General features: G+C 37.7%; 1 protein-coding gene across 1 annotated transcript in view; it reads right to left on the bottom strand.

Annotated features, from left to right (window-relative positions):
• GRM8 (glutamate metabotropic receptor 8) overlaps positions 1–16,232 on the bottom strand; it is a 395,144-nt gene that overhangs the window by 209,998 nt on the left and 168,914 nt on the right. Inside the window, exon 5 of the mRNA XM_009286787.1 lies at positions 14,660–14,797. Coding sequence (XP_009285062.1) covers positions 14,660–14,797 — 138 coding nt within the window. The remainder of the gene's footprint in view (positions 1–14,659; positions 14,798–16,232) is intronic.

The following is a 16,232-nucleotide window of genomic DNA, read 5'->3' as shown; positions in this document are numbered from 1 at the left end:
ATCAGGTTGGTCAAGCAGGACCTGCCTCTCACGAATCCGTGCTGGCCGGGCCTGATCCCCTGGTTGTCCCGCACATGCCTTGTGAGCGGCCTCAAGATGAACCGCTCCATAATCTTCCCCGGCACCGAGGTCAGGCTGACAGGCCTGTAGTTCCCCGGATCCTCCTTCCGGCCCTTCTTGTAGATGGGCGTCACATTGGCAAGCCTCCAGTCGCCCAGGACCTCCCCCGTTAACCAGGACTGCTGATAAATGATGGAGACTGGCTTGGCGAGCTCCTCCGCCAGCTCCCTCAGCACTCTCGGGTGGATCCCATCTGGCCCCATAGACTTGTGAGCATCCAGGTGGCGTGATCATAATGAAGCATGAGCCAGAGATACTGTAAATGACGAACATGAACAACAAGCAGAGAACCCCAAGAAGAGGAAGGATGTTGGGTTTTATCTGGAAGAGTGCATCAGACCCAATTCCAGATAGGACTACAAATGAGCACCTTTGTAATCATGACCAAAATATGCTCAGATACACCTTTCTAAGAAAGAAGAAAAATAAATAAATAAACAAAGAAAAAATGAATATAGGAATGCTGATTTTTTTTTTTTTTAAAGAACACTATAAAAAGGCACGGAAGGTGGTAAAAGCAGCATCCAAATTCTAAAAGCACACTTTCCTTTTTTTAATGTCACATATATAACTGAAAGTAAACATATCGCCATGATCTTAAAGGCTCTAAAAGCAAAAGCCAACATGATTCAATATCACAGTGAAGGAGGCTGCAAGAAATTTTAATTCTTTTTTTCAGACGAGTGATTCACGCTACAATGAGAAAAACAAAAAGGATAAACTGTGGAAAATAGAACCACATAACAGCAGACCAAAAGAGATTTCAAGGAGTAATATGCACTGCAGTTCCCTCCCACATACAATTTTCCTTTCATGGATACTAGAGAATTTTAAAATTTACTACCGCTGAGGCCAAATTCTTAGTTAGTTACCCTATTCACAGGATGTTCAAACTTCTTGTCTCTATTTCATGGTTCTGTGCAACCTGTCTATAAAGCTCTGCTTATTTTCATCCTACTTTTAAGACCTAAAACTCTTGTCTTCTGAAGTGAAAAGCAATGTAGCTTCCCTTCTGATCATTCCTTTAAAGCTTTTCTTATCCTATTCAGCCTTTGATATCTGACCTCTCTGTGATTTCCAAAAATCAAGTTATTACTCTCATTTGGGGGGCCATATCCTCTCAAATCTCATACCCCTTCATGTCAATAAAGCAATACTCATGTACAGCATTGAAGATTTGGCCATTATACATCCTTTGTATTTTATCTCTGTGCAACTAAGTTGCAAAATCTTTGGTCTCGTGTTCCAAAGCCTGTTTCCTTTATTATCATCATAAATTACATGAAAGACAATTTTACAGAGGAATTAATGAAAACAGTTCAGATGATAAAATGGAAAGTGACCTTAATACTCATGCAAAATTCAACTCAAATTTTATGCAGACCTGAAAGTCTCATACTGCAGCTTACAAAGGTATGGGTCAATCAGAGCCTGTGTAAACGAACGATGTTTGATGGCGAATACCAGGAAAGTTTTACCATGAAGGCTGATATCCAGGCCATAGGTAGTTCTGCTGAAAAAGTGCAAAAGCTACAGTATAATATGTAGATTTATTTGCCCTTTTTCCTGCAGGCTGTCAGATACTAATCTTTACATTCCACACTATCCCACTGCACACAGAAATTGCAAATGTAAAAGACCTTTACATACTCACTTCCAGTTCTGTTAGCTGACATGAAGACTTGTACAGTCTAATACAGGGAATTAATTCTTCTTCCTTTAATTATTTTTTCCTCCCCATTTTAAAACACTGCTGCAGCTACAGATTTCACCTAAAATCCAGTGGAAAGGTATCAAAAGTTCATGAGCAATTTTCTTCTTTTTAATTTCAACTCTAATTTTGCAGAATAGTTAGAATGATATATAAACAGTCTAATTAAAAAATAAAAGCAATGAGTTCCAAGAATTAAACCCCTAAATGTGTGTGCTTTATCTGTCAGTAAATAATGAGCAATTTGTACTAGCAAATTTAGTCTCCTTTTCCCTTTCCAAATTCTGTGAAATCCATTTGTAATCTTATGTTTATTATTTATTTGAAATTACTAATTACAAAGTCAATGGCTAATTTGTGGTCTGTACTTTTTTCTTTCTGGATAGTTTTTATCTAGGATTGGAGGAATGTTACATACTTTTAAGTAGGATGCAGAACACGACAGCCTTTTTGTCTCATAGTCATACTATTCAATTTTGCAAATTGCTTTTCTCTACCGTAGCCTTTTGGCAGATGCTAACATTTCTGTCCAAAAAATTAAAAAGAAAAATCAATTATTCCAGTAATCTATACACATGGACTGTTTTTTATATTTTCAGATTTTATATGTAATATATCTTGCAAGAAGGTTCAGGGAACTGCAGAGCTTATTCTATCACTCTCCAAGCCAAGACTTACAATGTTCCCAAAACAGCCACTTTCAGAGTCTCAGGCTCTTTTTCAAAATTTAAAAGGACTAAAATGAATTTGTTTCTTGTTTGCTGTAGTTTCAAAAGTCACAAGAAGACACAATTTAAAATGTTACCTTGAAGTGCTTCTGGTGCTTGTTCATTTGAAGATGAGAGAATAATTGTTGATCTACCTGAGAGTCTCTGAAGAACTGCTCTTTCAAGGGTATGGCTCAGGAAAAAAGTCTACCAACAGTCAGAACTGAACAGTGAGAGTGAAAAAGCACCCTTATTTTCTAAGCCAAACAATGCTTATGTGGTACTTAAATTCCACTGGACTCCTCCAAACAGGTTTATGACTTGTGCAAATGCCAACTCGTTTTTCTTCTTCTTTGCTTGAAAGAACAGAACAGGAAAACACTGTTCAAAAAAAAAATCTGAAAAATGCAGTCTCTGGACCAAAGAGTTTATACCTGAGCACATGGAAACATAGGGAACAGACGGGAAGCAAGGAAGACCTGAACAGCATGGTAGACCATGGCCTCAGAACACTACCTGCCCCATGACTGTGGAGCTTTTGAAGGCATTTGGGTCTTAATATTTTGTGGAATGCATGAAGTGCGTAGACCTTTGCTTTCATTATCTTGAATTTTAACTAAGACAGTAACAAATCAACCAAGACCACCCTTGGCTGCCAAAACTCCAGTAAATGTTGAAGATACAGTAGAAAAATCCCACAACATTAATCAGCCATTGTTTACTGATGCAGCTGAAGATACCACTAATGGAAGCACACCTTATCCCACAGTATTGTTTTAATAAATTGAAAGTAACTTATTTTCCACGGGGTATGTAGCATGTAAGATCACACCACCAGCTGCTTTTGTCTCAGTGACAGATCACGTACATTGTGTAGATTCATCAAAGATTTTAAAGCCTTAATTTGTCTGTCTCCTGGGATTATCTCATCACAGAATAAAAGGATTTTAGCCAGAATAATTAAATATTTCTTTTTTAAACAAAGCCTAAATATAAACCTGAAATATAAACTTTTGTCAACAAGTCCCTTTAAAATATTTTGTGTAATTCAATGTTATATTGCATACTGAAAATCTATTGTATTATCAATAAGCAAATAGTCACTCTGTCATTCAGATCGGAGGAATATTTATCTATGTACAGAGGACTGCCATGTATTACCTTCCCTTTTGTTTCTATCTGTGAAAGTACCTGTAAGGGTGCTAAATTACCTTTAAACATTTAAGTAATATAGTCATAATACAAACACATACTGGAGTTATCACCAGGATCTTACATGAACTGGCAAGGCAGATTGCTTTGTTGAGAAGGTGGTGATCCATGCAGCCATGGAATGGGATTCATATCACTTGACTTGAGCAATCTAAAAGTGGGGCACCTCATCTGAATTAGTCATCTAGGTCTATTTGCAGTCCGTAAAGAGAAATGGGCATCCTCACAGGGTAAGTCATACCAGTCTAAGCAGCTTACTAAGACATGTGGAGGTGGCCTGCCAGAAATTAAAGAATTAAGTAAATCCTGTCTCATGAGCTCCACCCAAGGGCAATCCTGCAAGCCCTGAACGTGCACTAGTCCAGAGTTAGAATTTGGGTCAAAATCATTATGCCCAGCCATGCAGTTAAACCAGTGTAAGTTCAATGTAACAAATATACCTCTCCTCCCCTGTACACTGATTTTAACACAAATTGGGGACACTTGTGCTTCTATCTGACCTTTCATAAGAACCCTCCATACAAAAACACCTATCTCAAATATTGGATACAAATAATATTCTGGAAATATTGAACTATAATTGGTACATTTAATGGATCCACTTATCCATTAAAAGCAAAATTCTGACCTCCTTTTCTACACTGATTTATACTACAGCCCATTATGTATGCCCCATTGATTTTGCTGGGTCTATTTCTGCAATAAAATTGTACTCGGTAGATTAAAAACCATCTGCATCTGTTTACAGATGACCAATCTGAACTCCCTTCCACAAAAGGTGAGCAATTACTTATAAATCAGGGGCATTTTGCAGGTGAATAATTATTCAATGTATTGAAAATGTTCATGATCTAAAAGCAGTCCACACTAAGTATTTTCATTGCTGCTTCATGAAATTAAAAACAATTTTTACCTACACTAATTATATTATAAAATTAATATAATTATTAAAGATATAAACATAATTCGTCAGTAGAAAGATCACAATAGAAAGATTAAATAATTTCCTTTGTTTTACCACTTTCTTTGCCCTTGTGTTCATATTTGTTTTAACTTCTGGATATCCTGTAAATCAAGTATTAACTAATAGGGAAAAAGTTGTTTTGTGGGAACATCTGCATCAACACTTTATGATGTAAGTCACTGTATTCCAGTATATGTGCGAGATGACATTTTTCTGCAGTTACAAAACAAGATAAACAAGCTACTTTTTTTTGATCTACTGAGAAACTACATATGTACTGGTAAATTTAAATATATATCTTGAATCATTGCATACTCCAAGAATATTAAAAATAACTTATAAATATTGATCTGTGTATTAAATATACTTTTCCTCCCTCAGAACAGCTAATTAATGGGTAATGCAATGTTAGTTCGTAGTTAGCGATCTTCTGCAAATAAGGGCCAAGCACAGTCAAATTCTGCTTGTTTGCAGGAACTGAGCACAGAGAGGGCTCTATATCCTTCTGACTTACTCAGAGGGATCAGTGTCATAAGCAGCCAATTTCCCTCACCATACAGACTCTGAAAACACTAAATGAGGGGGTCCACCTTTCTTCAGCTCTACCCACTCAGTCCCTTGAGTGCAGCTACACTCGTTTTATTTGGATAAGGAATGTGCTTTTGAAACGAATTTCCTGACTGCCCCCAGTTTCACATGGTGGAGCAGTCTTGCTGTGCACAATCCCAGTGCCTTTCAGAGGAAACCAAACTATAGGATGAGTGCCGGGAATACAGCTATGGCCCTCCAGCTCAAAGGACCATACTCACCTGAAGTAAAATCTCTTTAAATTAGTGCAGTGAGGACCTCGGATGCTTATCACTGACTGTTTCGCTCTGCAGAGGTGAACTGTTTGGTAACATAGACATGGTCTCAGGGCATCTGGGCCACCTGGGGAAGAAGGTACCCAACAAAGGCCACACTTTCTCTGCCCGACTGGTATCGCCCACCACACAACAGACCAGGAAAAAAATGTATCATGGGACACTACTTGTAAATATGGAAGAACATTTTCAACCAAATTAACGTGCCTGGTGCTGTTCTGGGTGACAAAGTTTCACTTCCAAAGTCCTCAACCAGATTAGTTCACGGAACAGTGCTAGAGTGATTGGACAGTGGTCAGCATGTCTGAAGGATGAGTAACCTTCTATGAGGTTACTCATGAGCAGATCAGCCTGTCTGACCACGTCCAAGGACATTGAAAACTATGCAGCTAGTGGTCCTTTTTGAAGACTTAGACTATTTTTTTATTGTACTACTTGTATTCTAATGAAGCATCTAGTCAGGTAGCAAGTATGCACTCCAAATGTGCATACTTATAAAATGTTTAAGCACTGTAACCTGAAATGCTTGAATAATGGCACAGATGATGTACTTACAAAATTAAAACAGTTCTTCCAGTCCTCTCACAAGGCAAGATTACAAGAACTTGCTCAGAAGGGAAAACAATAAATATCTTTTCTACCTGAAGAAGGATATCTGGGACTCAGGCTTATACAGAACATGTCTTCCTGTTCACAGCAAGGGTCTGTTTGTGGCAGACCAGGAGAGCAAACTGATGAAGAACGGCATGCAACACTTCGACTATTGACTTCCACGTTCTACCAGCATCTGTCCAAAGTGGTTGGGCTGGTACTGGAAATGACAGAGTAACTTACTATTGTCTCCCAGGAACAAGGATTGTGTACAGATGACATTCTTATGTGTGTGACATCTAAGTTACACCATAGGTAATATTGGTTACAAGTTTTCTGAGGCTACATTTGAGAAAGTGCAGTTCCAGGGTTCACACAAAATTGTACTTAAAGCACAATTCGTTCACTAGGATATGCCATTCTTGCAGAGACACTGAGCTGGAATAAGAATTTCTGGACTCATAAGTTACTAGCAAACACATCCACACATGTGCACATACATATGCATATTAAAAGTGTTCCAACTTGGCGGCAAGTGTATCAAATCTCAAATGGCAAGATACTCTATTTAAATGATTGTACAGTGGAATATGACTCATAACTTTGTAAAACATTATGAATCTAAAATTGATACATTTCCTGACAGAATACAAGACTTAAATTTCTATTTATAAATAAAATTATAGAGAAACAAAGACCTCTATGGAGTATATCAACAATTTCTTCTTCATATTAGAATAATAAGCTTTTTTAAATTATACATTTTGTAGGTGAATCTAAGCTTTGCTAACAGGATTGAGAAGTGATATTCCACTGGATATGTTATAAAGAGATTTAAAAATACTAACAACTGGTGAAAAAACAAAACAGATGACAGCAAGCGAAATGAAGAAATCAAATCAGTGAATGGGCAGCATATGTTAGGTCCCCTGATTTGACAGTTCTCAGACATATTGAGTAATACTTACGCACATTGGCAGTTGCTGGAATGAAATACTATTCAACTTGAATCTTCTGAAATTCTGTATTTTCTGGAATAAGATCCAGAACTGGGCCTTTGTAAGACAACAGAATGTGTATATTTTGATCAAATATACCATAAGCTATGGTCTTCCATCACTTGTCAGTCTATCAGACACTGACAGCAGAGAGACAACAAGGTTCATGCCTGCCAGTTCTCCACCATCAGGAGGGAATTTGGTCTAAACATTCTGACCTGATGTATAGGACAAGAAAATCTGTATTCAGTCTTGTTAATTTTGGCAGAATTTCTCAGACATCAACTTTTTCTTTGGAATTGACTACCCAGGCTTCTGAAACTGTGAACCAGACAAAATCTGCAAAAATGTTGAATTTATGGCCTATGGTATACTATAATAAAGAGATTAAACTTCATTTAGGTTATTGGAAGAGGTCTTGGTGCCACCCAGGACATGATCTATTGTCCTAAAACCAAAAGTAAATGCTCTCTGGCTCCATATATTATTTAATGACACATGATGCAGCTTGATTTAATGGTGCATTAGAGGCAGCATGGGACCACTGCGGTGCAGCTAACTGTAACACAGAATTTTCATAGTTCTGAGAGAATGTCCAAAGCAGAGTAAGGAAGAGCTCAGACTATAGCAAATACTCCTCAAAGTCTTTTGTGTCCAATTAATGTGAAGGGTAGCAAAGATTCAAAAGTCAACTTGGCTCCTGCTTATCATGCTGCAAATCTGACTACTGTGATTTTTACATAGAATTACTGTACTTACACAAAACAGCAATAATTATTTTATAAATATAAATAAAAAGTAAAAAAAATCCTTCTGCAATGTGTTTATAAGCTATTTTTCAAATGGGAATCAAGAAAATGGCAAATAACAGCAAAAGAGGAGAAAGAATAAGAATTGCCCTTTCTACCTCTTATGCCTAAACATACTGGTCACAGCACACAGGTCACACAAAAAGGGAGAGCATGCAGCTCTTTCTGTGTGCTCAAAAGCAGTCCCTCCTGAGCCTTAGTGCCTTTGGAATTGGGGTACAACTCACCATGTGTCTCAACTACAGCTATGCTGATTTTTTTTAACTTTGTGTAGGTCTCATCAAGGAATAAAAACTACTTTAGGAGTGATTTTATGGTAATGGAACCATTACTCAAACTAAATAGCAGCGCACTGTACCTCTGCAAGATTCACATTCTGCTACTGAACTTTTCAATTTGTTCTATAAATTTTTCAGGATGTGGCTGCATACACATATGAGATAATCTACTTCTTCCTATTAATATTTTTAGGTGCAATTGTATTTTCAAAGAGGTTAGTTAAAAGAAAACAATTAAATAATGTATCTGTAGAGTTCCTAGGTATGCATGATATGCATGGTATCTATTATACTGCACTGTGATTTTTTTTCAGTGAAACAAATAGTTCAGTTCGATAGAGCAAGTTGAAATTAGACTAATTTACACAGGTCTCTATATGCTTTTGGAACCTCTTCCATCTTTATTTTTAGCAGTGCAGTCAGTCATTATAAGTAGTTAAAGGCTGATTAGGTTTGCAGAGTAGTTAAAATGCTAACCATACAAAACAGGGGGAGAGACTACTTCTGTAGGAATGTGCATGAAGGAGCTTTTTTAATTAGCATTTTTGTTGAAGTTTTATTAAAGGGCCACATTTTGCTGTTCAAAGACTGGAAATACTATGATAAATGCATGCCTTAAAAGGATGCTATGGGGAAAATCCAGACCAAATCTCAATGGAACTATAGTTTATGTCAGATTTGAATTTGAGGCTACCATTGTACACATTAAAACATGATACAGTAAGCAACTTTACTTCATGTTAGATTTCTATCTGCTTATGCCTGCAAACACAAACAAATATCTACATGTGTACGCATATATATGTAAAGAAGATTTCTTCAGAATTTTTTGTTAGAATTAAATCAAATATTAACGTTCTGCAGGGTTAATGGAAGCAAATCTGAGTACATTTCATTTAATTCTTACGCTTCTCCCTTAACTCTTAATCACTAATGCTGCTCTGTTTTTCTATCACTGTGTTTTGGTCTTCTGAAAGAGTGGTGGTGCATATTGTCAGCCCCACAATTCAATGCAATTTTTAAAAGAGTACTCTGGGATACCTTTGTTTCATTTTCAAATCTTTGTATTCATACTTTCGTACATTTCTTAAGAAACACAAGGTCTAGAAACTTACCTTAAGGTGGGACTGACAATTAATAGCTCAACAACCAAGAGCTGGAATTAACAACCCAACACCAGGAATAAACCTGTTCAGTCCACAATGCTTCTAAGTAACGTTAAATCTTCAGCTACCAAAAACTTGGCCCATCAATTGAGTCAAGTGGGAAGGTGAGGGTATGGGAAAATTCTCCAGGATATTAAATTTAAAGTAAAGCAAGAGGCATACCATCTCTGCCATCTCCCACAACCATGGTGTAAGCCCCTCCTTTTGAAGAATGTAGGTAATCAAAGGATGAATGCTGTCTCTCTCTTTACAGTTTTCTGCGGGGGCACAGGGGTGAGTGAAAAGCTTCCCATCTCCTCACTTCTCAATCCCACAAAGAGATTCCAGTGCTAAAGAAAGGCTGTTGAAGATCCCTGAAAGATTCATGTCTCACTAAAGACCCTTTATTGAATATAGAAACCCAGCACCTTGAATAAATATGTAAAGTGAGGCTTCTTGTAACCTCTAACAGACAGTTCGATCCTTGTAGTGCTCCATTCTTTTCCATTTTGTTCTAGTAAGACAAACTGCCAAATGCCTTTCCCCTTCCCCGATTAAAAAAGTTTAAGGGTAGTCACTGAATTATTGTTTCATGTTTACTAAATTAATGGCCCAATTTGATTTTTTTTTTTAATTCCAGAAAGATTGGGGGAAAAAATCTCTAATATTTTTCAATGAACTATTCTAATCTTGATGATTTGATCAATGTAGACTCACATTCAGAAACACACAGAGCTAGTTGCAAATCAATAGTGGCAAAGCAATTACTTTTTCAAAGTTTAGGTGAATCATTGCTTTCTGTAAACTGGCAAAAATCAGAAAGCAAACGATCAGGTAAACTCAAAAGAAATTTATTATTTTCTGTATCTCCAAAGCACAAATTCTTTTAGGAATAAGAAATAACAGCAACCACAAATAAACAGTATTTTCAAACAGGTTTAAAATAACAGTTTTCTTTAAATAAAACTGTTTAAGCCATTACAACACTAGGCTATAATAATCAGTAATGTGTAAGAACAGAAGGAGGTGTGACGGATGCACTCGACCCCTGACCAGACCGGCGGTGGTTTGGTGCAGGCTCCGGAAGGGGTAAAGGCCTGAGACGTAGCCAGGCGTGAACTCCCCTAGTTTCAATCTGTTCTCTGAAAACCCACAAAGGAGCAGAGTGACCCAGTGAGCATCGATGCATATGAGCTTGGAACACCGATCATGTGATTAACACATGAATAGCAGGTGGCTTTTCCAAGACTCATTTATCAAGGAACAAAGAAAGTTGTGGGTACAAGGAGTCTCATGCATATCTTTTCCATCGCATGTAATTTGACTATGAGCCACCCACTTTATCCCATAAATATGACAGCCTAGGTGAGCCTTCTTTGAGCTCTCCCTGCTAGGCAGTGTGGCTGCATGGCGGTGATCTCCCCTTGAGCTGGGACACCTCTCAAGGTTGCTCCTCAAGGAAGAGAGACCTTTTACCAATGACAGATCTTTGGTAAGCGACTGATATCACACATTACCTTGTAGTAAGTAACTTTGATTTTGTCTTGATTTTTGTCTTGGTAACTTTGATTGCATGCTGAATTTATGCTAATAAAACATTGCATATACAATCCTAATGTTTATGTCCTGTCTAAGGACATAAACCGTTGACCGAGTCTGAGACTGAGTTTGGACCAGCCGCACCGAACTCCTCTCTTGAGAAGGAGTTTAGAAAGCAAGGGGGTCCACTCTGAACCTTGTGACTCGATGGGAGGGTCTTCCTTACCCTTTGTGTCTCTGGTCTCTCTGTGAATCATTCTAACTTGAGTGTAACTCAATTTTCCTTTGTATGTTTCTTCCATGCAGTAATTAATAGAGTGAACCTTGCCATTGAACTTTGTTAAGTCGCACTTGTACAACATCATATTAAAACCACTTTTGCTAACACCTTTGGCAGTGATGCTTTAAGTGATCTAAATCACTCATTTCCATGACGGGAGGTAAGAAGGTTTATGCCCTTTTGTAATTCTTAACCTTGAAGGAGAGGAAATCCCTTTCAGGACTTTCAGTGCTAAAAAGACTCAATTTTACATGGAAAAGAAAAGAGAGAAATATTTTTTGATATGAAGCATTTTCTAGTATCTTCATAGGAAAAAAAAAGTTTGAAATTGGATTAGATTGGTAGCATCCTGACTGCAGGTAGTAAAAATTTAAAGCTATGAACAGATAACTCGACTAAATAGAGAACAGGGATATCAGTTTTGTTGTTGTTGGAACTTACAAATGTCATATGAGAAAAAGATTCAAGTACCTCCTAGCTAAAATAAACAGGAATGCCTGACAAAACACATCTCAAGCCTGAGAAAACTTTATACCTAGCAATTTGCCTTTTAATATTTTTGGAGAGGGACATTTTCAGATTACGGCTGTACCTCGAGCTTTTGGATTTCTTTCAGTCTATCAGTGACTATTGACATGATACACAAATTGGGCTGGTGGGCAAAAGACAAAGAAGATCTTATTATCTGCAGTACCCAGATAAAATATGGGAAAATTAGGATAAATGGTGTTTTTAAGTTCAGTCTTCAAGTCCTGAACTAGAGATGGGTATACATTCCTTTTAAGAATTGAGCTGAAATTTAGGACTGAGAAAGTACACATAAAGTTTCAGAGAAAACCCACTGGAAGGACAACTGGCAACTGGGATCGGCCAAGGATCAAAGTTTTCAATATTAAGTTATAAACAATTAAATGTAACAGCTCCTATATCCTTATTGAAATTTGGGGGTTCATTCATTTCTTTCATTTACCGCCATTATTTCAGAGCAGACTTGGCCATGAAGTAACATCTTTGGCTTTTAAAGGGAAAGACAAACTCATGCGTGGGATATTCTTTTCTAATCTTTAGCAGACATAGATCATAGTAGACTGATTCATCTGCTTTGAGGGCTGTGGTACGAAGAACCAGGCAGGCTTTCATTGCTGCCTCTCTTTTGTGCGTGGGAAGCCATGACAAATGAACCGGGGTTGGTCAAGATGCCATTTGTGATTCTCTAGGTCTAGACTGGGAGGGAGGGTCATTCCCCCATTCTCCACCTAGCATTTCTCCTTAAATCACAGGACGTTTATTTTGAACTTCCACCTTCATCTCTTTATTCAGTTTACTTAAAAGGAACACATTTTGGTTATTTTTGTTATCCAACCCTTTAAATTTGAGTTAGACAAGCATAGGGATCATGATGAATCATCAGCTTGTTTCAGGTCTGCTGCTGTCCAAGTGTCTTTTCCATTGTAGTAAGCCACCTTTAAGTGGTTTTATTCAAGGGTCCTATCACTCGTAGATACTCTTGCTTGCAGAAGAATTCATAGCTTTTTCCCCTGCAGGTGAAAATGCATGTGTAACCTTCATACGAGACTGCCCACGTCTTAAACCCATCCCTTGATACTATGTTAACTTTCTGGGTGCAGAAAATGTTTTCTTTCTGTTTTCAGGCACAGAGAGCATACCATAATTTTGTTTCATAAATATATGGATATCCATTTCAAATCGCAAATTACTTTGAATCTATCAAGATACGGCCTATGCATTTTATACACTACTTTTCACTTGGTAATTCAATTTGACAGATGTGATGAGGCTGAGACAAGTCATACAACCATCTGTGGTAACATTTAAAGCTTCCCAAACTCCAGCACATACACCACTCATTCCACCTGAAGAACTTCAAAAAAAGCATCTATTTTCCACTTAAAATAGTAAAAACAAAATAATCCCTTCCCAGACATGGGTAACTACCCAGCCATGACTTACTGCTATATGAATCAAGGCCAAGGAGTAAAGGATTAGAGTAATGAGCTATCATTTAGCTCAGTGAGGAACTGAATATCAACCTTTTTTTTTGTGGAGTATGTGGTAAAAGGCAGAAGACAAGGCGTCATTGTTGAAATGAGAGAGTGCATACATGGCTCTCATATTTCTGTGTGAGATATATCTGCGCATTGCAAAGCCCAATGCAGTAAGTCTTTGAATTGATGGCACAGTACACATGCAATAAATCTGATGGTTCAGGAAGTGCAGGACTGACGGTGCATGTGCTTGGAGACTGCATGGTATGTCTGTCTGACAAACCCAGGAGAAGTGGGGTGCTGATGTGCAACTTTTGTTTGCAGTTTGGAAGGGCACCCCCATAACAAAGGCTACATGACAGTGTCACCAGGCAGCTAGAAATCCTGGAACAGTAAGTGAACAAAAACATTCACTTTCCATGTGGAAAATATTATTTGGTGAAAGAAAACACTGCCAGGGAAATCAAGACACATGGATGACATGTATGCAGTACAGAAAATTGAATATTACTGCTGGCACTAGTCACAGAGATGGTGGTCACCACCAGTACTGCTGGGGGTGGTGGAAGTAATTAAGCAAATGACACTGGAAGCCCTGACATTAGGCAAAAAACTATCTATACAAAAAGTAACATAAACAGTCTGCTGTAGTCACAGAATAGTAAAGGTGACAATCTTGTAGTAAATCCTGCAAGAAACCACAAAAAGCCATCATCTCATAGGTGAGATGAACCTCAGAGCTACTGATGACACTGCTATATTAGCTGTCGTGACAATTGTGTCTGGGTATGATGCCTGAGCAAGCAGGTTTGAGAACAGCAGTGCCAGTTACATAGAGGTTTTGCTCAAACTTCATAGAGACTTTCCACTTTATAATACGATATAGAATCCTGTTCTTTTCACATGAGAACGAGTAATAAGGACATATTGATTTGATTTTTACTCCATCCTCAAACACAGCTTGTAAACTAAATAAGGAGTTCTTGACTTGACCTATCATCAAGACCTCAATAGTTTAAACAGAAATTTAATTTTCTCTTTATATACTTCAGGGATAACAACATCAGAATTGCTGTGATGTGCCCATTCACTAAAAAAAAAAAAAAATTAAAAAAAATAAAAAAAAATCATATTGACAACTATAGATGGAGTGACAGAGGAGGTCATTGAAAACATGAATGGAATTGAACCACAGCCACAGGTCTTTAACAAAATCCGTACCATCATTGGATTTGTGCAAATTAACTACTAACTTTCTCAAACGTTGCCCATGAATTTTTTCTTCAGGTTTAAGAAAAAATGTCACATTTTTCTTACAACACAATAATTGGTATTGGAAAATTAAAGGGAGCCAGAAGAATGATGAAAAGAAAGCAGTTCCTTTCCTGCACTCCAATAAACAACTTTTACAGATGATGTATTACTTTCACAGTTACCTGTGCATTTCTTGATATTGCTATTTCTTTTTCCATGTGATCCTAACTTGCATCCAAAGTTCTCCTCCCAAAATTCTGCAAACCATACATTTCTTCGATTGTTAGCAAGTGTTCGGCTCCGAAAATATCTATCAAATCCTATATTTAAGAGAAGTGAAAGAAGCATTAAAATATGATACAGCATAAAAATAGTCATTTAAAGACAATAACAGATTTTGTATATGTATCAGAACAAGAAAATTTTTAGGTACAAACTACTATAATAAGATATGAGCATAGTAGTATCTAAGGATTAAAAAAAAAAATATTTGTTACTATCCCATATTTGCTGTAGACCAAGATTTTTTTTAAATACCTACAGCAGTTAGAGTCTCTAAAGCTCCAGCAGAATTCAATAATCATAAAAATTCAAGGCAGATGGTTAGGGAAATAGCTTAATCTTTAATACACACATGACCCAAATAAAGAATTGGATACCTACAAGGAATTAGACAAACTATAATCACTACTTAGTCAAAGACTGTGATCCAAATAAATTTCATTTCAAGGCCACCTAAAATCACCAGGTACCTCTCTGTTGAACCAGAAGGCTTCCAGGACACCTAAAATTCTGCTTCTATTTATATGTTTCATGTCCCTAGTTGAGAAACTAAAGATTTCTGTGTAAACCTGATCAGATTCTGCACCAGCCTGACCCCTACAACCCAGCAGCCATAATGAAATCATGACTAACACATACTATCTGGATTAAACTCTTTACAAATGTTTCCATGTGGCTAAATTCTCCAAGTAGCATCAATAGTGCTCAGTTTTTCTAATTGTTTACCAATTTAGAGCACTTACCCAGACAGTAAGAGATGTTACTACGTCCAGTACCCTCCCAGGAATAAGGTGATTCAACCCAACAACTTCCACTTCATCCACAAGTCAGAAACTTTGTTTATATCTTCTTAAAGTAAGTTCAGGAGAGGAAAGCAGAGCCTAGGAGTCTCTCCCAGGAGAATGAGCTGACTCATCCATCTGATACTCTCCTTTTTTGTCCCAAAGAACCACCATGCTATGGGTAAGAAGCTCTCTACCACACATGCTCTAGTTATTAAACAATTATAAGATTGCCTAATTGCAGATTCAGCATCTCCTCATCTCAACAGGGATATTAAATGAATATTGGATCAGGCCAACTCAAGTTACTTAGTTGGAAAGTTTTCCCTGATTTCCCTGTAATCAAGGACTACATGATGGGCTTCACCAAAGGCAAGTCCTGCCTGACTAACCTAGCGGCCTTCTATGAGGGAGTGACTACATCAGTGGACATGGGAAGCACTACATGTGTCATCTATCTGGTCCTCTGTAAGTCCTCTGACACGGTCCCCCACAACATCCTTCTCTCTAAACTGGAGAGGTATGGATTTGATGGGTGGAGTGTCTGGTGGGTGAGGAATTGGTTAGATGGTCACATCCAGAGGGTAGTGGTCAATGTCTCAATGTCCAGATGGAGATTGGTGACAAGTGGTGTCCCGCAGGGGTCTGTATTGGGACCGGTACTGTTTAATATCTTCATCAATGACATAGA

Source organism: Aptenodytes forsteri, unplaced genomic scaffold (assembly GCF_000699145.1).
Source record: "Aptenodytes forsteri isolate BGI_AS27 unplaced genomic scaffold, ASM69914v1 Scaffold166, whole genome shotgun sequence".
In the NCBI taxonomy this organism is placed as follows: domain Eukaryota; kingdom Metazoa; phylum Chordata; class Aves; order Sphenisciformes; family Spheniscidae; genus Aptenodytes; species Aptenodytes forsteri.
The sequence above is the reverse complement of the archived record's forward strand: the minus strand, read 5'-3'. Positions and strand labels throughout refer to the sequence as shown.